Source organism: Neolamprologus multifasciatus, chromosome 16, assembly GCF_963576455.1.
Source record: "Neolamprologus multifasciatus chromosome 16, fNeoMul1.2, whole genome shotgun sequence".
NCBI lineage: Eukaryota > Metazoa > Chordata > Actinopteri > Cichliformes > Cichlidae > Neolamprologus > Neolamprologus multifasciatus.
In genome coordinates, this window is record NC_140454.1 from 1,612,308 (window position 1) to 1,635,380 (window position 23,073).

Here is a 23,073-nt window from a genome sequence, read left to right on the forward strand (position 1 = left end):
GGTGTAACAACTGAGTTTAACATCCAGGCATCCATGAAAACGGAATTTATGACATTTAACGGAGTTAGAAGTTAGCAGGAAGTTAGCTCGCTAGCTTCTATCTAAATACAATATAGCATGTCCTGACTGCGGGGTTTTGGAAACAAATTAAAATGTACAGCTCTGTTATCACTTCCAACATAAATGAAGACAGAAAACTAAACAGCAGTGATGTTTGTAGGGTTACTGAAGTTTGGCTAGCTGGTATATAATGATGTGCTATGTGACCGCTAGCGACACAGCTATGTTAGCATAATATAAACAAGCTAACTTTTTTTCCACTCGATAAAAGTTAACGTGAGTGTTCTCGGTGGTCAGGAACAAATGTAATCGCATGGCAGGATGCTGTAAAAGGACCAAACTTCAGCCAGGAGAACAACTGAGATAATCCATCCACAATACGAGGTTAGTCATTCATATACTGCTGCATGGGCTGGGCTGTAGTTACATCCTAAGGTTTTAAAAACTGAGCTTAAATAAATGATTAGCGGTAATAAAAGCCGAGGGAGGTCAACAGTGATCACTGACTGTTTTAGGAGCTTTTTGAGATTAAATAGAAGAAAATACAAAACATTAAACATGTTAACAACACAAAAGCCATATTAAACACAGACTACTTTAGGCCCGCAAGTAGGATTCGTCACGTCATCACTTAACGACCGGATACTGTGACACCTCAACATGAAAGAGTTCAATTCATATGAACAGACTCATCAGGGAACAGCTGCGTCTCTACAGCCGGAGGCTTTTCTCCAAATCTTTTCTTATGAAGTGGAACCAATCAGTAAACTGTGTTAGTCTAATCACATTAAACCACTTGGTTTACCAGTAACATCCACTTCAACTACTACTGTAGCATATTTAGAGTTTGTGGCTGTCTCTTTCTCTCTTTACCAAAACTCTGATTAATGGCAGGTTATTAAATTTCCTCCTGCAGCACTAACTCGACTTACCCGAGCTGTACCTTCCCACAAATGGCGCAAGCCTGACTTCACTCTCAAGAAATGCTAGCACAGACAAAAGGCAGCGTTCAGAAGCATTTTTTCCACTTTGCTTTGCCATGGATCACAGGGTTGAAGACATCTGGGGACTCGCTGTATGAAAGGAAGATGTTTTAGCATATCTGTTAGGATTCCTCATCTCAACAGGACAAAGCAGGGATATGAACCCAGAGTCCTCGTCTCAGCTGTAAGGCAGCGCTGATGCACATCTGTCTGCTCTGAACAGCCAGAGCGTCTACCAGATGCAGAAGGATGACTCAGTGGTGCTAAAGTATGAAACACATGCTGACAAACACAGGTGGCAAAACTGGAAGCAGAAGAGTTTCCTCGACAGAGGAAAAAGAATACTTACACTAAACCCCACGTGTTCTACATACATGTGACAATACTGGAGTCAGGACCACGAGAGCTGAAAGAACATGGTTATTCCCATCTGCGTCTGTGCGTTGTGACCTGTCTATATCCACTGGATCACAGGAGATCCCAGCACAGAAAAGCTCAAACATTAGTGACAACAAGATGTAACATTAAGCCAGAAACAGCATGAAAGGATGAGCTGTGGTAGAGGCGGGTTGCAAAATGGCTTGCAGATGCACAACCATTGGCAGACTGAAACAGCTTGAGTAGCATGTCCTGCATGAAATAACCATTTAGGTACGTTGGAGGGCAGGAAGAGGAAACCTCTTCATTAATAATTTCATCTTCAGCATTAATCCTGTGTTTAAGTCATAATCAGTGGGAACACTGTGGTTTTGGTGGTGGAAGGAACAGGAGGAGTTTTTGAAGATTAATTATGTGTCACTTCAAATAGTTTTGCTCCCTGATTGCAAAGTTTTAGGAGAACATTTTAAAAGCCTTTTAAAGAAATGTGACATTAACGTATTGAATGTTGGTAGGGACTTGGATGAAAAGCTTCCTCAGGTCAGACCTGTGCAGGAGCTTTAAAAGGCTCCAGGCTGGGACTGCGTTCCCAGTTTGAGCCTCGTCTTTCACTCTGGGAGTAAAGCACAGAGGCAGGCAGCTGCTCTGAAGGCACACGGGACTCTGACATGCACCCTGCTGGTTATATTTGATGCACTCCACATTTATTGTGTATATTTTCTGCACACACACACACACACATTGGTATTTCTGCTAAATGGTAGTGTTGACAGCATACATATTATTTGCACTTTATCTTGTGACACCTCAACATGAAACAGACGTGAGTCATTAGGGAACACTTCTCTGTGTGTGTTTGGTGGCTACATCCTTTCCTTTTGGGAAAAATAATAAAAAAGGTTAAAAGCGTGTACTGTTTATGTACAAGTGAAAGTCGAAACAAAGGCCACAGAACAAAGGGTAATGTCCTGCCACACCTCTTATCAGCATGTCTGTGTGTTTTACAATCCCTTTAGATTACGAGTCAAAAGAAATATTTGCACTGCAAGTATATTATCCCCATTAACAAGGACACAACTGCTCACTGCAGTGAATGCATGCTGATGCTATAAAGCGCACAGCTTTAATCCACTTAGTCTGTGTTGAGTACACATTCACACACAGAGAGCAGCAGGTAAGGAGCCCTACACACTACCATGGGAACCAGACACATCTCAGTGCTCGTGTTTCACCTGCTCTGTTCAAACACACAGAGCCAATCACAGAGCTTTACCTAATGTGGCTCAACTTTGATTGGTAGTAGCAGCACTTGTAATCTAGTCGAGAGCTCCACCTTTTGGACCAATCTGATACGGGACACGTGTAAGATAGTCCAGGATGGAGCTGTGGATATAAATGTACATTTCTTAGTGTTAATATTTTTAGTCTGTAAAGGCTCATTGTGTGTTTGATAGATGTGATAAAAATGAATTCAGTTCTGTTTTCAGACGTTTTACAGGTTTCGATCACCCTGAGCGCCATGAGCCACTTTACAGCATGAGCCAGCCTCACGTATCTCCGTATCGCCGTGCTCCCCAAACACACCTGACGTCTTTACTAACAAAAATGACCAGCGGTGAAAAAAGTAAAGGACACACACACACAGAAGAATGTCCAATCATCAGTTTGTGTCCTGAACCTCAAGTGCGTTTGGTTTCTGCAGCAGGACAATGAAACACACCAAAAAGAAGCTCCACAGGTAGAGCAGGTCATCTGCTCACTGGAAGGTTACTGGCTCAGTCCCTGGCTACTCCAGTCTGCATGTCAGCGTATCCTTGGCCAAGATGTTGAATCCCATGTTTCTCTGTGATGCATCTGTTGGTGTGTGAATGCACAGAAAAATGTGCTTGGAGGTTTTAAAGTGGCCAATCAAAGTCTGGACCCAACTCTGACTGAGATGCTCAAACATGACCATCCATGCTTGGAAATCCTCCGTGTGGCTTCCTCTTCCACTCCGCTGTGAAAGGCTCATTAAAGCCTGACTACAGTTCACACAACCAGGTGTCAGGTTTAGGGAGCAACTACTTTCACATGTGGCCAGGTAGGTTATGATTCTTTTTTTCCTATAATAAATGTATAATATTGATATTTATTAGATGAAACGACATCTAAGTGTGACAAACAAAACAAAAGAAATCAGGAAGCGTGTGAACAATGTTGTGTTCAAACAGAATAAACTTGGAAAATGCAGAATATTTAAAATAATAGACAAAGGAGACTGGCAACATACATGGTAAGAATATGGATAATAAAGCAGATTGTGGATGGACAGATCTGCCGTGGAATGTCCCTGTGCACTGACCACAGCTTTTTACAGTCAGGCTCAATGGCTCCTTTGTGCAGCTGAGCACAGCTGGCCGTGCAGGAAACCTCAGTCCTCACTGCACAGCCCACACTTTCAGAAACACAGACGTCTACACACAGGCCGACTCTTTATTTTGGGATTTACACCGGGAACAGCCCATGCACAATATACCAGATCGGTATAATCAGACGCATCAAACCCACAGTGTTCGCTCTCAGCATCTGTGTTTCACAGTTTATGAAGCTGTTTGCACAGCAGTCCCAGAGCTGCAGAGAGACGATTTTACTATAGTCTGAATACATTAGGAAGGGTTGGCATTGCAGTTTTTAATAAGATGCAGAAAAGCATCTTATTTGAATACAACTACAGCTGCTCAACATAACTGCGCTTCTATGAATATTTGTGCAGCCCTCTAATTTTCCTCTTGGTTACAGACACACTCCCAAAACAGTTATAACCAGGAGGTTACATACAAACACATAAAATGTCACGTTCAGTAGCATTTGTTCAATTCAATGTCTTTTTCTACAAATGTCTGCTATTTATGTAAAATGATGTTTCATGCATCTTTATTACTGTAGCTTAGAGCAACACAGTTAAGTAACTGGCTTTTGTTAGTAAGAAGAAATGAATCCAGTTTTATTGCAGAAACGTTTTACAGTTTGTGTATTCCAACACATTTATCCTTCTGATGTATTAAGATAATTCAGCCCAACCTTACAGTGAAATTAACAGGATTCTAACTCTGTGTTTGTGTTGCGTTGTGATGTGTCATATCGTGTCGTGTTGTGTTATATGTAGTGCCGACGTAGGACAGTTTTCCAATTTCATTGTACTACTGTACTATGTATGACTGTGCAATGACAATAAAGAGTTATCTTATCTTAAAAGCAGTAAGTGTCTCCAACGTCCCCCTCACAAATACAGTTAGAGTAAAAGTCATAAACAAGGCTAGTTTATGACTCTAGTATTACCACCTCATTATTAGACTAAACCTGAGTTGGCCATGTCTGAAAACATGTTGGTTAATGTATCGATGGGTCAGCCAGCTGCTATTGTGCACGTTTTGAATTTGCATGTAAGTCTTGGAAGTTGGTATTTAGGAAATCTGACTATATAGGTCACGCTAGTGTAACAATCTGCTGTATAATAAGGTTCACCATAACCATAACCTAACTGTAACCCTGACACTAAAACCACATTTTGAGCCCCAAAAAGGCTTCAAACTTGTGAGCCTTTGCGTGTGTGTCCTCACAAGTGACTGTTGGTTCTCACAAGTATAGCAGAATGCAGATTTCGGTCCTCACAAAGATAGCTAGACAGGAACACACACACACACAGGGCCTATCACAGCACAATAACCTGCAGGCAGAAACTTGCTTTAACACACAGACGCAGATTTCCATCAGTGCTAAACCATCAAAAGCTCACACTAAAAGATTGTCTCGCGTTATTAATGTCATGTGTAACGCACAGAAAGTCACAATAAACAAAAGCAACTGAAAGTAAGAAAACTCCCAATGAAACGATCAGAGGCGGTGGCCTACTTCACACATCTGCTGAACAAAAACAGAAGTGATGTCAAAGTCATTTAAGTACCCGCGTGTTCGTGTAACTGAGCATTAAAAGCTAGAAATAAACAATAGTGTGGAAAAGAGCGAGAAAGGCGCACACGGCGCGAGGCCGTATCACATTACAATAACATCAGAGGCTCGCGCTCCCCTTCCTCCACCCCCGCCCTCCCCGGAGCATCGCGTGAGAGCAGCAGCCGACTCTCAAACTTGATTGTGATTAATGCGCGAGGGCAAGATATCCATGCCAGATCCAGCATGGAGGCGCATTCTTAAGGTGGTCCTAAAGGAGGACTCGCAGAAACACGCCACATTTCAGCAAACACAACAAGAATACGGCTTTATAATTACACACAGCTGACTCGGCGATAACGGGAGAACACAGTCCACCTTAATTGGTTTAATCTGTCATTTCCACCACTGGTTGATTTCACAACTTGACAGCGAAGTAAGCGAGAGTGTGGCACGTATGAAAGCAAAGCAGTGTTTAACTTCAGCCACCTTTCTAAAGTGAACTACAAGTTAGTTCCTGCTTACGGCTTTTTGTCCTACCTTCACGCTAACACGTATGGTCATAATGCTGTTATTAACAGTGGTAACTCTGCTATTATTATGAAGTAAACAGTAAAAACAGTAACTTACTGTTTGAGGGCGGGCTTCTTCCTTTTCTTGTTCGCATAGGTCCCCGGGTTTCTCAGCATGGTGTCACGTAGGTAGTTCTCAGCCTTTACGTTAGAGTAACTTCTCTTCAGCTCGTTCACTCCTCCACTCCGGGGCTTTCATCCATCCGACGGTCCTTTATTTAGCCTGTTGATCCTAATCCCAGGTTATAGACCTGCCGGGGTCCTCGGAGGGCTGCTGCCGCCTTCACAGCTCCCGTTGGCGGTCACTGTTGCTGACCTTGGTCGGCAGCGCAGTGAGGGTTCACTGGGTAGTGCTGGTAGGTTTACTGAGAGGGGAGCAAATGGAAAAAGGTTTGGCACAGACGTCCTGTACCGATGTCCAACCCCTCTCCTTTGGATAAACAACGCCGCCTTATCATTATTATTATTACTCAGAGTCACTCGAGTTTTCCTTCTCGCCCTTACACGGGGCGTTTTCAGGAAACGTGTGTACAGGCTGTCGAGGCAGCTTTTTAAGGTGGAATGGACTCGTTGTGGATGTCGAGAACGTTTGCTTTTGTAACATCCACCATGTTTGCGTCTTTTTGAGAAAAAAAAAGTTATTTATTTGAGGTAGCTGACCAAAGCGGGTCGTGACGTCATGGCCATGGTGGCAGCATGAGAGCAGTCAATCTGTCCTGGGGTCTGTGTCCCCCTATCGCTCTCTCCCTCACTCACACACACACACACACACACACACACACACACACACATGTCTATTTAATTACTTTTACATTATTTCTGTGAATGGACCTTCTGTCAGTGTCATTTTTCAAATGCAAATTTCTGTTTGTTCCAGGTTATCACAGAGTTTTTATGCAGAGTTCAAATCCAACCATAGGGCCTGAAAAATGACACAACAACAGCTGCACTTCCTCTGGGCACAACATGAGTCAGTCCAGATAAACTACGATTGTTTAAATTCCCAACTTTTAAGCATTAAAAAGCATTTTTAATGACTAGACTGGTACATAAAACCTTGACCAGTTTCTATTTTCATAACCACTGTATAGGGAGTTAATCCACTGGCAGACTGATGTGTACTGGGCTTCATCGTCACTCACTGGAACCACCACACTGAGCCCTAATCACTACGTTTGTGCTGCTGGTGCCTTTGGCGCATTTTAATTAAAGTGATCTTACCAGTTTTTAAAGCTACAGTCTTATTCCGAAGGGGATTCAATTCATTTTTCACCTCAAAATTCTACACACAATACTCTATAATGACAAAGTTAAAAATGTGCTTGAAATCCTTGCATATTTATTCTAAAAATATAACCTTTGATATAGTGGCCCTGAAGCTGTCCTTTGTTATCTTAGCTGTGTGCTTAGGATCATAGTCCTGTTGGAAGAACCTTTGCTTCAGTCTGAGGTACAAAGTGCTCTGGAGCAGGTTATTATCAAGGATGTCTCTGTACATCTGAACATTACTGAACTGTGCAAATGTGGAACAAGTGAAGTTCTGTGCAAACTTTCCAGATGTATGGTTTTCTAGGTACCATTCAAGATGTTTGTGCATCTGTTTAGTTGAGTCGAAGTCTAGTATTTTATTAGTTTGTTCATGTTAATTTCAGATATTGAACAATTATGTAGGATTGCTTTCTTCCATTTGCACAATATGTTAGAAATATCCTGTGTCAGAGAGACACTGAAAAACCAGTTCATGCATTTATTACTTCTAGGCTGGACTATATGTTATTATCAGGAAAACTCCAGTTTATCGTAAACATGGCAGAAAGCGTACTGACGAGGACTAGAAAGAGAGAGCATATTTCTTCTATGCTGGCTATTATGTGGTAGCATCCAGTCTCTCGTCCAAATATGGTCGCTTCTGGCTCCAAAAAACTAACATGACTGCAGCTAAAATGACAATAGAGGCGTGGGTAACTTTAATGGCACCATTAATGCTGAAAGGCACATACAGGTGTTGGAGCAAATTATGCAACTTTTTCAGGGGCGTCCCTGCTTATTTCAGCAGGACAATGCAAAGCCACAGTCTGCATGTGTTACAACAGCGTGGCTTCAAAGTAAAAGAGTGGCCTGCCTGCAGTCCAGACCCGTCTCCCACTGAATATGTGTGGCACAATATCAAGTGCAAAATATGACAAAGGAGACCCAGGACTGTTGAGCAACTGAAGTTGTACATCAAGCAAGAATGGGAAAAATTGATGCTTCAACAATTGTAGTGTCCTCAGTTCCCAAACACTTACTGGGTGTTGTTAACAGGAAAGGTGATAAAACACAGTGGTCAGCAGGCCCCGGTCCCAGCTCTTTTGGAACATGTTGCAGGCATTAAATTCAAAATGAATGAAGATTTACAGAACAAAAATAAAGTTTATCAGTTTGACATATCTTGACATATTGACATTTGACATATTTACATATCTTGTCTTTGTAGTGTGTTCAATTGAATATAGGTTAAAAAGGATTTGCAAATCATTGTATTCTGTTTTTATGTAGTTTAACACAACGTTCTGTACTATTCTGTAGTATTCTGTACTATTGAAATTATACCATCATTTTATATCATATTAAATATTGAAGGTAAATGTGAGATGACTGGGCCACACAGTGTCTGCAAAAACATCTAATCTGGTCTTTAAGTCTGATGTCATTAGCCACGTCTGGGTCCTAAACTCCGTCCATTTCAGGTCCCAAAGGTCCCAAACAAACACTGCAGCATCACTGAGAGTTACAAAATGTCTAAATTCTTTCATCTTTAATAAAATGATCAGTGTTGCTGCTTTACCAGGTGTAACTACTAAGTTTAACATCCAGGCATCCATGAAAACAGGATTTATTAAATTTAACAGAGTTAGCAGTTAGCAGGACGTTAGCTCACCAGTTTCCACCTAAACATGATATGCCATGTTCTTACCGAGAGATTTCTGAAACTAATTAAAACGTACAGCTCTGCTATCACTTCCAACATAAATGAAGACAGAAAACTAAACAGCAGTGATGTTTGTAGGGTTACTGAAGGTGGGCTAGCTGGTATATAATGATGTGCTACGTGATGGCTAGCTACACAGTTTATGTTATGCTGTTAGCATAACAGCGCCAAAATCTCCACCCCAGCACTTCCCTTCAACTTGGGTGTGAGTGGAGCACACATACCCCCCCCCCCCCCCCCCCCCCCCCCCCCCCCCTCCGAACACACAGGTAGGTCCCTATTCAGTCCAGGACCCTGGGCCTAAGCAAACGGCCCGAACAACTGAACCTGGGAGGGAGAGAACGTGCAGAGGAAGGTCCATCCAGTGAACGAGGCTGGTGAAGGCGAGCAGGAAAGGCAGGAGGAGGCTCAAACGCCGGTGGTTGGGGGGTTGTCCTGGGGGGAAAACCAGAGTCTGTTAACCCCGTCGAAGGAGGGCGGCCACGGCGAGGGGCCTGGGCCGGCACTACATGACTGTCCGGAAGAACATGTGCAGGTTTAAGTCTGTCAACACACACAGTCTCCCCACGACCCCCAAAACCCAAAACAAAATGTTTCTGGCCCGGTTCGATAACCCTGAATGGGCCGTCATACAGTGGCCGCAGTAGTGTCCTGTTGGCATCGTGCCTGACAAAGACAAACTTAGCAATCTCTAAAGTCTTTGGAATAAAAGTGTCAGGCTGGCAATGGTGCACCGGACCAGGAACCCGAAGCGAGTGCAAAAGTAGGTTGAGAGATAGCATCGATGGATCGAAGCAGGGGGGAGGGTTCTCAGGCAAGAATTCTCCAGGCACGCGGAGGGGCTGACCAAACACTAGTTTAGCTGGGGATGTCTGGGTCACCACTCTGATCGGCAGCCATGGCAGAGTAATCTATGCCGAGAAAGACGGGAGAAACCAGCACATGGGACAAACAATCAGCCACATGATTGACTTACCAGCTACGTGCTGAATGTCCATGGTTAACTGGCACTGCAGATGCACCGCCCTGGGGAGAAAACGGTTGTAAAAATTCACCATGACCAAAAATTCCTGCAGTGCCTTAACATTCGTGGGACCGCGGAAACATGTGTGTTGCTCCTCCGAGCCGCTGGCCACCAGTATATCATCAAGATATACAAAAACAAAGGGCAGCCCGCGCAAGACGCGAGTCCATCAACCGCTGGAAGGTTTGGGCGGGCACCTTTCAGGTCAAAAAGGCATTGTGCAGAAACTCGAAAAAGGCCGAAAAGGTGTAATGACGGCGGTTTTGGGGACCTCCCGCGCGCAGGGAACCTGGTGATATCCCCGTACCAAATCGATCTTCGAAAAAATAGAGGTCCCCGCCAGATGGGCGGAAAAATCTTGGATGTGGGAAATGGGATAACAACCGTTCTCTGTGACATTATTGAGACAGCGGAAATCCCCACAAGGTCGCCACCGACCGTCAGATTTGGGCACCATGTGTAACGGGGAAGCCCAGGCACTATTCGAACGCTGCACGATGCCTAGGCACTCCATGGTGGCAAGCTCTTCCCGAGCGACAGCCAGTTTGGCAGGGTCGAGGCGGCGCGCGCGCGCGAACACCGGGGGCCCTACTGTAGTTATGTAATGCTCCACCCCGTGCTTCGTCACAGTGCTCGAGAAAGTGGTGACAGTGAGTGAGGGAAACTCAGAAAGCAAACACTGAAGAAGCGTCACCTGAATCTACTGAGTTAGCATGCACCACAGGCTGAGCACCCGAGTCAAACAGGGCAATGAGGAAAATGACACAGCATCAATTAAACGTCTGTTAGCAACATCAACCAGCAGTCCGTGAGCACAAACAAAATCAGCGCCTATTATAGGCACAGAGCTAGCAGCAACAACAAAGTTCCACTGAAAGTCACGGTCATGAAAGCAAACAATCACCAACCTTTCACTGAAGGTTTTGATGGGCGAGCCATTAGCCGCAGTTAACAATGGCCCGCATCCCTCAGCTAGCCTGTCCGAGCCAGCCGGGGGAAGAAGGCTCTTCTGTGAGCCGGAGTCCACCAGGAAACGCCTCCCCGAGCGTGAGTCCTCTATGAAAAGCAGCCTTTCCTTGTTGCCAGCGGTCGTGGCTGCTACAGAGCGCTGGCATTGCCTGTTTCCCTGGGTCTGGAAACTGCAAGGCGGGGACACAGCGCCGTGCCTTCGCTCCAAAACGCTGGTGATAAAAACAAAGCCCTTTTCCGCAGTGCCGCAGTGCAGCAATTCCAGCCACCGTGGACGAGTCGGAGGGCCCCTGGAGCATCGGTGAGGGGGCGGGTCAAACCACTGGTGAGTCCGGGACAATCGCCTGGACGCTGAAACTCCTGGTAGCCAGGAGGATGCGATCCGCCTCTTCCGCAAGGGAGCGGTAATCTTTCGTGGCCAATAGCGGGGAGTTGGCAAGGCCAGCGCGCACCGGAGCCGGCAGCTGTCGGAGGAAGAGATGGGTGAAGAGGAATCCTCCGTCATCTGCGCCCAGTAAGGACAGCATGCTCTCCATGAGCTTGAGAGCGGTACCGTCGCCCAGGCTGGCAAGAGAAAGGAGTTTCTCGGCTTGCTCAGCTTGCTCAGCTGCCGATGGCAGCCGATGCTTCCAGGCCGGAGCTGGCTTTGTCTTCAAGCCTTAGCATGTTTGCCACAGGGGTCACCAATGTGGAGGTATGTAATAACGACAGGAGAGGTCTCAGTGTCTCATTCCAGCTTTATTAACTGACTCTGTAGAACTTCACATACAGTAAGCACCAAAATCTCCACCCCAGCACTTCCCTTCAACTTCGGTGTGAGTGGAGACACCTGGTGGTCTGCCAAAATATGACATATTTTATTTCACAATTCATTAACCTCACAGACAAGGCATGGTTTAAATATGTTAAATATGTTTCTTTAAAAAAGTTCTTCATGACTGAGCTAAGTGTCCTCTTTTTTGGAAATCAAAACATGGTCATCCTAATCCATCCACAATACGAGGTTAGTCATAACATACTGCTTCATGGGCTGGGCTGTAGTTACATCGGAAGGGTTTAAAAACTGAGCTTTAAAATGAACAGTGGTAATAAAAACCGAGAGAGGCCGACAGTGATCACTGACTGTTTTTAGGGGCTTGTTCAGATTAAATAGAACAAGATACAAAACATTAAAACATGTTAAAAACACAAAAGCCTTATTAAACGCTGAGTAGTTTGGACCCGGAAGCAGGATTCATCACACCATCTCTTAAAGACCGGATTAGGGTAAATTTTTGTCCTGTAAGAAAATATAGACCTCTCTGTGCAAGTGGAAATCCAGGTACCTAACTCTGTCCATCTACACACTTCTTCAGGTTGGCAGTGAGCCCTTCACCATAGCTACTATCTGAAGCCAGATCTGTTTTCTTTTCTGTTTGTTTGGTGTTTGTGTTGATTGACTGTGCTGTGAGCTGATCGATTGTTGATGTAGTGGACTTCATTTGTAATCTTCTTGGCAGGGGTGTGGAACTCCAGGCCTCGAGGGAAGGTGTCCTTCAGGGACAGATCTCACCCTGGGTCAACACACCTGAATCAAATGATTAGTTCATCACCAGGCCTCTGGAGAACTTCAGGACATTTCAATCAGCTGTGTTGGATGAAGGAGACATCCAAAACCTGCAGGACACTGACCCTTGAAGCCTGGAGTTCCCCATCCCTGTTCTAGTGTGTCTTTTACTTACACAGTTGTGAGAAAGTAGAAGAGGGGAGTGAGGCATGGCACACAGGAGGGACCATCAATGTCAGATCCTTGGAATTTTGGATTTTCACAGAAAATTGCGTCTTTGGCACAGAAATCAACACTCAAGCTGTTAGAGGCAACTTAGAGGATTGGAACCTTCGTTGTCATTGTTATTATTATATATCCACTGATTACGTGAAATCCACCATGTTATTAGAACATATTTCTAAGACCAATCAAAAAAGGATTTGGAAGAACCGTCCAGCTTCTGAAAGTTTTTTTGTTGGGGCTCCTTCATGACAAATTACTCTATCAAAGTCACGCGGCATGTAGCAGTTAGCTTGTGGGACTGCTGAGCTGTTACTGAAGTCCAGGTAGCCTTCAACTCATCTGTATTTTTGGGTTTCTTATCTTCCTCTTGACAATATCCCACAAATTCTGGATTGGGCTCAGGTCAGATGAGCGGTTGTTAACATGTTAACATGGTCAGCAGACCATTTGGGGCGTGCTGAGTCCTGTTGGAAAAATAAATGAACATCTCTGTCAGGCTTGATGCAAACTGAAACATGCTTACTTAGTTACTTAGATCCTCCCGCGCTGATCGGCGCATCGGGCGACAAGAGAACGCCATCGAACTCGGGCTATCGCAGCAGTTGTTGCTTCATCCCATGACAGTTCGACTGAACGTAAATCTTCAAGGAAAGTCCTCCTCCATGTTATTTTAGGTCTTCCTCGCCATCTCTTTCCATTCTTCGGGTTCCACAGAACCACGACACGGGCAGGTCTCGGGTCCGGTAGCCGAAGGATGTGACCGGCAAATCTGAACCGATGCTTGATGACTTGGACATGACTTGGAGCGGCTCTACTCCCGCACGGTGATATACTTCTTCATTGGTAACGCAGTCCCGATATGTGATCTTGAGCAGCCGTCGAAGACAACGTTGTTGGAAGACGTCAAGATGGCGGTTGATCTTTGCAGTTGATTTCCAAGTCAACTGAAACATGAAGTGCTCTAAAATGTGGTCGACAGCTGTGTTGACTTTGGACTTGATAAAACACAGTGGACGAACCACCACCAACACCAGCATGACACGGCACCGAAATCATCACAGACTGGAAGCTTCACACTGAACTTAAAACACTTTGGATTCTTTGCCTCTCTACTGGATTTCTGAATGAACTATGAGCCATAATAATCACAATGATTACAAAAAGAAGCTTGAAACATTTGACTTTATGTGAAATGAATATAAAATATTTTCTTTGTAATTAAATGATAAAAAAGTGGATGTTTCCAGCAGTCCCTGAGAACCCAAACGTGTTGCTTTAACCTCCAAGGACCTGGTGTCCACATATGTGGACATCACATTTTGGGTTGTCTTGACCAAAATACTAAATTTAGCTCCACAAGGGACTGATATCCTGGTAATTCTTTGTTTTTACATTCATTGGGTTCCAATCAGCCCAAATATCAAAGAGAAATTAAAAATTGGAAATGGGAAAATCGCTGCAACGCTAGAAGCACTATGGTCTAAACACATCTTTGTGTTGTGGCTTTAAAAATTCCATTAATTTTGTTGAAACTAGGAACACAGACTGGAAGAAAAACAATATTAAACATTTTAGTACAATAAAAGTTCAGGATTGTGCAAGGATTGAAATGTAAATAATTTTTTACAGTTTTGTCTTGGCACAGTATGAAGTAACTGTATGATCTGGGACCACAGGTGGGTTGAAGAGCCAAAAATTGTACTCGAGTAGCATTACTTTAAATTAATATTGCTCATGTAATATTACTCTGTGCTGGTTTCATCTCTGTCAGGGTGATGTCTGATGAAGTCGAGAGGTTTCTGTCTGTGCGTGATTCTTGTGCTGTACAGACTTCCAAGCGTCTCATGTTTGCCATGACAACTTTATAACACTGCTGTTTTTTTCTAACTAAAACTATAATCCTAAGGCTACGTCCACACGTACCCAGGTATTTTTGAAAACGCAGATTTTTCTATGCGTTTGCACCTTTCGTCCACATGTAAATGGCGTTTTCGGTCACTGAAAACTGAGATTTTTTAAAACTCCGGCCAGGGTGGATATTTTTGAAAACTCAGTTTTTGCATTTACGTGTGGACGAGAAAAACGGAGAAAACGCAGCGTCAACGGTGTGCGCCTTTTTTGACGTCACACTGTGCGCCACGTTATTGTTTCGGTGAAATTAATTTCTACAATACTGTTACTGTTACTTCTCTCTGCAGTGTTTAAATGCTTACATATACACACACAGTTACTGTCCCTCCACACATACGACTCGGTTCTGCTTCTATGCCCCAGCTTTGTTTACTTTTTCCCACCGAGGCTTCTAGACTTCTGATTGGCCAACATTTCTGCACGGTTAGGAATATAGCGCCACCTGCTGCTTTGGCATGTTCCTAGCAGCGTTTTCCTTCATTTCTGCCTTTACATGTGGACGGGATTATTTTTTAAAACGGAAAATCTCCGTTTTCAAAAATACCCGTGTACGTGTGGACGTAGCCTAAATCACAGTAACCATTAAAGTCAATATAAGTCAGTGACCAGTGGCTCACAATTTAATGCATAACAAGCATATTTCCCAGCTTTTAATTTAACCTAAAAAGGTTTAAAAAGATAAACCATAGCTATTTCTACAACAATATGATTACTGTGCATTGTCTGTGTGACACAGAGTTACTAAAGAAGTGTGGATTCACCCATTAGTCACACATTAATATTTACAAACAGTACAAGTTCTGTCAACTTACATCTTGTTAACGGCATGCAAACATTGCAGATTGCTTTCTCTCTATGAATGTGCACAACTCTTTCCACATCAAGGACCACGGAGCTCCAACGAGACTGACGGGGTCAGAAAAACTGAAACTTGCTTACTCATGTTCCACTTTGTCGTTAGCGATGATTGACCTGCTGGTTTTCACAGAGCATGACATTTTGCAGACGCTAACTGAGACAACCTCTTGTATGTATCATTAGCAGCTTCTGCAGCAGTGGCTGATGATATAAGGTTGAGCAGATGACACGCACACACATCTTGATACTCCACCTCTAACTGCATCATCAAGAACCCTTCATCCTCCTGTCCATTGGTGGGTTATATATATATAAAATCCAAAGGCCGTCAAGAAATTTGAACCACTATCTGATGTCCTGGTCCGTTGAATGGATTTCTTCTAATGCTGTGGCAACAACGTCAAACTTTTAAGAGGTCAAGTCAGTGCAAAAAAGAGATGTCATCCAGGGACAAGTGACTTGTAGGTGCTGTTTTCTGGCTGACCAGCAGTCTGTGTGGTAGCAACATAGTTGACAGTGCTCAGTTTTTTGATGGTTATGTTCTTCTTGTTCTTGGCAGCTTCTTGTATTTTTGAGCACAAAGTTTTGAGACACTGAGGTTGCTAGGTTTCCATGATATTCTTTAGGAGGCTATCTCAGCTATAGGAAATGGTTGGTTGGCCTCACCAACGTAAGCAGGGGTTGCAGGAGGAGTTTCACCTGCGTAGAGCCAGTGAGTTCTTCACAGGTGGCTCAGTAGAAGAGGAAGACTTTTGTTTTCTATGGAAGTCTATTTGTTCTGTATAGATCTTAATTTTGTGGGGTTGGTCCCTCTGTTGGCAGAAAAAAGAAATCAGACTATGAAACTACATGTGACTAAGCAGTTTGTATACACTTTAAGAAATATATTTTTCCACATTTTTGAAAGAAAAAAAAAAGGTCATAACGTCTGTGTGTTTCCACTAAAATACAAAAATTGTGCCATTCATATCCCGCGCAAACAGTTTGTGCGTAGTTCCTCCTACGCCGGGAGGCGCATCGGGCATCGATGTCAGTCAGCGGCGACTGCTTAAGCTTCGTCCCAGGCAATGTCAACGGTTCTCAGATCATCCATAAATGTTCGACGCCATGTGATCTTTGGTCAAGCTTGGTTTTGCTTGCCAGGGCGTGGGAGCCATGTAATGGCAATCTTGCGGGGTGATAAGGGGGTAGACGTAAAATATGGCCCGCAAAGCGGAAGCGCCTTTCTGCAACAACATCGGCTAAAGGGCGGGTGCCTGCTCTTCGTAAGACCTCTTCATTCGTTATTCGATCTCGGTAGGAAATTCTCAGGATTCACCGCAGGCCACGTTGTTGAAGCACTTTCATGTGTCGAGTAATTGCATTTGTTGAGCGCCAGGTTTCACTAGCGTATAGGAAAGACAATGGAGTTCAATAGTCTGATCTTGACTCTAACATTCAGGGAGGTTGAGTTCCAAATAGGTTGGAGACGTCGCAGGACACCGTCCGCCTTCCCTACTCTGACGACAACATCTCAGTCAGAGATCCCGTCATTCAAGATGATGCTGCCAAGATATGTGAAATTCTCCATCTCTTCAGCACGTTGTTGGTTGATCATGACAGGAACGCGGGCACGTGCATAGCCAACTTGGTCTTCTCTGCGCTGATTCTTAATCCGACTTTCGTCGCCTCCTTCTGCAGGGCCGTGGTCAACTTTTGGAGGTCTTCCTGAGTTGAGTCCGAGTGGAGTCCAAGTCAGTGAGATTACGCACTTCGTGCCAGGGGACACCGATGCCAGCTTGGTCAACTGATCGTCGCATGATGAAGTCAATTACCGACAGCATCCTGATCCTGACGCCAGTACTGATCTTGAAGAAATCTGTGCAGCCGTCATCCATCCGGACACAGCAACGGGAGTTGGAGTAGAGACCACGAAAGGCATCTACATACTGCTGAGGGACTCCATAGTGGCGTAGGACAGCCCATAGAGTCGGCCGGTTGACGCTGTCAGAGGCCTTCTCGAAGTCAGTGAAATTAATAGAAGTCTTTCTTCGGTATTCCAATGTTTGTTCAATGATCATGTGGAGGGTGAAAAATTTGCTCACGCATGACCAGCCACTCCCAAAGCCAGCCTGCTCTTCTCGCAATCGTTCGTCCACTGCACGTCGTAGCCAATACAAAAGAACAAGGCAAAACACTTTCATGGGTACCGACAGCAATGTGATGTCCCACCAGTTGTTACAGTCACCCAAATCACCTTTCTTTGGAAGTTTGATGATGATGCCTTTTGTCCAATCATCAGGTACATGCGATGTTGACCAGCAGGCGTTTAGGAGTCTTGTAGGGGCAGCTTCCAACTGGGGTCCGCCATGCTTCAGCATTTCGGGGAGGATTTAATCCAGGCCTGCAGCCTTTCCACTCTTGAGGAGTTGGATCGCTGTCTTGACTTTGGCGGCACTGATTTGTCTGATATCGACAGGAAGAAGGTCCATGGAAGGTGCCAGGTCTTCGGCCTCGAACAGGTGGAGTGGCTCGGGTTGGTTCAGAGTATTGCGGAAGTGTTCGGCCCAGCGTTGGTCTTGTTCAGCTGCAATAAGGAGGACACGTCCATTTTTGTCTCTGATTGGGACACCGCGGCCACCACGAGCCCCAGTTAGATCTCGTACAATGCGATATAAGGTTCAGGCATCGTTCCGGTCGGCTGCTTCTTGGGCTTCGATGCCTTTAGCTTTGATCCATTCACTCTTGTCACGCCGGCAGCTGCGTTTGACCTGTCGGGCAAGGTCTCAGTAGGTGGTCATGACCCTCTCACGCTGGTCTGCAGGAGCATGTGGGTCAGAGGCTACCTGGTCCTGAACTGACTTTGCCAAGCAACATTGATCGATAAGTTCCCACGAGCGGTCGGAGATCCAACGTTCCTTGAAGCCGCCCCATCGGCGACCAATCTTCGATTCTGCTGCACCAACCACAGCCTCCTTTAGCTCATCCCAGAGTGTAGCTGAGTTTTCGTTGTTTCCATTATTTCCTTCCTCGGCGAGGAGCTGGAAGCGGTTTCTCAATTCGAGTTGAAATTCTGCTGCCGTATTTGCATCTTTTAGGCGTTGAATGTTAACAGGACTTGGCCATTGCAGTCGTGGTTGGAGGCGCTTCAGGTGAGGTTTACATTTGGCGATTAGCAGGTAGTGATCAGAGTTGAGGTCGGCTCCACGCCACACTCTCACATTGCTAATGGTGGACGCCGAACAGGATGATATGCAGATGTAGTTAATCTCGTTTGAATATCCGCCACCGGGGGCCTTACCTTGTGTATCCGCTTGTGGCCGAAGAAGTTTGTGGTGATTTCAAAATCAAGATTAAAAAGATGAATATATACAAGGCTAAGCAGCGCTAGCTAAGAGAGTCTTATAAAAAAATGTAACTGGAAGTTTCTCTGACAGCGTTTAGCCTTTCCTCTTAGTTTATTGAAGAAGGAGTCAGGATAAAGATGATGAAAAGATATTAAAACAGCTTAATTACTGATGAACAGTGGCGGCTCTGGATAATTTTCATGGGATGGCAAAGGAGGCACAAGAGGTCTAAGCAGGGTGGCACATAGCTGTACAGTAAAGTATGTGAAAATCCCCTGTGTGTAAATGGAGTCAACAAAACATCCACAAAAAACACTTTAAAACAAGTTATTGTGTCATATTCTAAGAAAACAAAGTCCATAAGAGGCTTTTCAACAAAGAAGTAATTCGTTTTTACAAGCATTTTAGGGTCTAGTATTTTGGGAGGGGGTGGCCCCCGGTTTCCCCCCTGGTAGCTGCCCCTGCTGATGTAGTCTCCAGCAGAGAAAGGGATAATTTTTTTCTAACAATCCCCACATACTCAGGTAAAAAAAAGAAAAAATCCCCTTTTCTTATAATAAAGTTGCAAACGCAGCAGAAATATACATGTAAATGTGAACAAGGCCTGAGACTGTGACTCTATAACCCAGAGAAGTCCGGCTCCAGTCCTCGAGGGCCGCTGTCCTGAAACTTTTAAACTCGCACACCTGGATAAAATGATCAGGAACTTGACTGCATGCTGAGGTGGTGCTTCAGCCACTTCATGTGTTGGATCAGGGACACAGCTGCTGTAACGTAAGACTGACGTCCACCTACCACAGCAAAAAGATATTTAGAGCCAACTGACTGCCACATGTTTCCTCAGGTGAGAAGCTGAAATGTCCGTTTGCTTCGGCTCACACAGGACACACCACACACTTTATATCTGGTCATGTGACTGCACGGCTACATCTGATTGGTGAAAAAGTTACAGGTAGATCCATTGGCAGCAGGATTTCTTATTAGCAGTACCTAATGTGTGAATAAATGATCTAAAAAATTTAACTTTTGCAAGTAAATTTTTTTACCTATACTTCCTCAAGTAAACGTAACTCGTTACCACCCACCTCTGTCTGGGACACAGTGCAGTATTCTCATGTTAGCACTGTGAAAAGCATCTCTCAGACATTTAACAGGGTGATTTTCATCGCGTCACCTGACCTCACCCTGCTGACAGACAGTTCTCGCTGACACTGCTCACACCCCCAGCTACCCAGATTGTTTCTTTGTAAACAGCTACTTCCTCATAACAGCTGCCGTCCTCACATTCCCTCCTGAAAAACTGTCACTGGTTCAAATACACACAAAGAATCATTTTAAACAGTCAGATACAGTTTCCACCTGCAGCACAAACACAGCGTGTTAATGTAAATGCTTTGTTTTCATGAAAAAGTGCAGATTTCAAGTGTTTTGGGTTGTTTTGTCTTTGTGTCAGTAAGGTCATGACTTTCTGAAAGAATTTTGATTTAAACATGAACTTTGACATTAAAAGAAGACGTGTGCAAATATCTTGTATTCCTGCAGAGCACTGCCTGAGGCTTTAGAAAGAAAGCTCTACCACGTCGCCTTCAGGCCTTCAGTTACTATGAATGAGATCTGCTGTAAAGTGCAGCAGGGAAAGTGATTATTGTAGGTCGACCTGGAAATGTTACTTTTACTGATTCCCCCAATAAGAAGTTTTTTTTTCCATAGGCTTTTAGATTATCTCAGTTTAATTTACACATCAGATCATTTCCACACGTTCTTTGATTGGCATGATGTTTGAAACAGAAATGAATTCAGCTGTAAATGAACATGATTGTGATTAGCTACCTGCAGCCATCAAACCGAGCCGGTGAGAATGCATCGCTGCAAACGTTGGAGTGAAATGCAGACACTGGCAGCAGCGACAGGTTTCTGAGGCTTCTGTCACTGCAGCTCGTTATGCTGCTTTCTAAGCAGGTGGTGCAGTGCTGGTAGTGCTGTGGGAGGCTGTGGTGAATCCACAGGGCTTTAATAAGCTGCTGCTTTGCCACCAAAATAACTCCATTAAAACCACTCATTTTAAATAAAGCTTCCTAGGTTCTGAGGATACATTTACTATGATACTTGGCATTATTTAAATAGTTTATAGTATAATAGTATATCATAGTATCATATTACTATAGTTTGACAATACTGAATATATTCACTTTTATTAGGTATTTTTCAAAATGTAGTAATTCAAACTTTTTTTACACAGAGGTGGCCAAACTACAGAAACTACTGAAGTAGAAGTACTAAATACTAGTAAAAAAAATACTCAAGTAAAAGTACAGATTCAACTTTCTTTCTTTACTCAAGTACAAGTGAAAAGTACAGATTCTTAAATGAAAGTAATAAAGTAAAGAGTAGGTCTTTGGAGGACGCCTCTGCCAGCTCTCTGTTTGCAAAGCTAACTAAACTTTGTGCTTTATTAATGTAATAATAACAAAATGTTAGAAGATGGAAATAACAACAATTTCAGTCTAAATTTTAATTTTCCTTTAAGAAGTCCCCAAAACGTTGTTTCTGTTCATCTGGATGTTTTCAGAGGGAGGAACGTTTCGTCATCATCAGGTGACGTCTTCAGTCTCAGCTGACTGCAGGTTTCAACCTTAGAAAACCTTAGATTTGCATAATGACTGAAACCAGCCCACTGAAGGAACAATGGGCTGAGACATCACTTCCTTGATCAATAATATGCAAATTGTCTTGACCACTGATCACTGTCCGAGTCCCATTCACAGAGAGTTGGGGAATGGCTGCAATCACAGCATTGTAAGATGGTGACAGATGCACCCTTAGGCCCCTCCTCCATTCATAGATGGTCTTTCCCTTTAAGGAGGAAAAAAACGAGCTACATTGTAGACGATGACTTTGCCTCTAACAGGAAAATGAGAAAGGACGAGGTTAAGGTGGATTCAGCAGGTGGTAACTGGTGCGCCATTTGTAACGCCGTTACTTGTAACGCCGTTATTCCCATCCCTGGTCTTCAGTGGGGCCAGCATGATGCTGAAATACTGCAACTGAAACGTGTGGACCCCTGCAGTCGCTCCAGTGTTGGGCAAAAAACAACAAACTGAAAAAAGCACCGTCAGACTCGAACCCTGACAGTTTTGCCTCTTTCATATCTTTTTGTGTCTCTCCTGGTGATTAATACACAAACATGTCTGCTTTTCATGTGTTTCTGTTCAGGCTCAAATCAATCTGATGTTCAAAGGCCTGCAGCGATGAAACAATAACTGTGATCAAATGTGTTAAACGTAAAGTAAAAGTACAGCTATTTGTTAAAGTAAAGTAGTCAGAGAAAATACTCATATACAGTCAGAGATGGGCAGTAATGTGTTACTTGTAATCCGATTACTTTTTTCAAGTAACGGGTAAAGTAAGGGATTACTATTGCAAAAACGGTAATTAGATTACCGTTACTTTCCCGTAGGAACGCTGCGTTACTGCGTTACTAAAACCGTGATTTTTTTGCGAGAATGTCTCATGACAGTGACGTAAGCGAGTGCGACGTTCGTGACAACAGCTGTGTGCAGATCAACAATGGATCATATATCGAGTGCAGAGAGAGTATGAGCGTGCAGCGTTTAAAGCGTGGAAGTACTGACCTTACTTTGAGTTTGAGTCCATAAAAAGTGACAAAAACATTAGTGTCCGTTGTGCGTGGGAAGAAAACTTCTTTTTACAGCGAAAAAACCCCTAAACCTCCAAACAAGCACCGAGTAGCTACGACGTAATGGGAAACTCACAGAGAAACTCGCGGATTCTTCCACTGACCGCTGCACACCTGCACCAGGGTAACCCTCCGCCTACCCCACTCCTGCTTTACAGGTGAAAATAGAGCACAGGACCGCTAGTCTTTGACTTTATTTATTTTCTGCTGTGTTTTACTTGCATCTATTTGAAAGACTGAGTGTAAACACACAAAATATTTTATTTTATGTGCAGGAATGTGCAGAAAATAGGTTTAAATGTTAAACTAATTTCTTCCAGTCAGTGAATGTTGCAGATAATTAAATTTTTGCTTGATGCATAAAGTTAAAAGATTAAAACTAATAAAACAAGTTTTAAAAAGAGACTTTTCCATTTGATTACATTTTGTATGATGATTATGCAGAAAAAGTAGAATTGGGCTGAAAGATCTATCACTTTATCACCTATTCAGGTTGTAAATCGTGTTTTTAAAAAGTAACTAAGTAATTAATTACTTTTGAAAATAAGTAATCAGTAAAGTAATGGGATTACTTTTTTGGGAAAGTAATCAGTAATTAGTTACTGATTACTTTTTTCAAGTAACTT

The 23,073-nt window shown here is 43.7% G+C and overlaps 1 protein-coding gene across 2 annotated transcripts in view; it reads right to left on the bottom strand.

Annotated features, from left to right (window-relative positions):
- The window catches only part of LOC146499961 (aryl hydrocarbon receptor-like), a 34,397-nt gene extending 28,030 nt beyond the window's left edge, over positions 1-6,367 (bottom strand). For both annotated transcript variants that reach the window (XM_085136087.1, XM_085136086.1), the window contains exon 1: positions 5,979-6,367. In XM_085136087.1, coding sequence (XP_084992213.1) covers positions 5,979-6,037 — 59 coding nt within the window. In that variant the 5' untranslated portion in view covers positions 6,038-6,367. The remainder of the gene's footprint in view (positions 1-5,978) is intronic.
- Between the last annotated feature and the right edge of the window lie 16,706 nt (positions 6,368-23,073).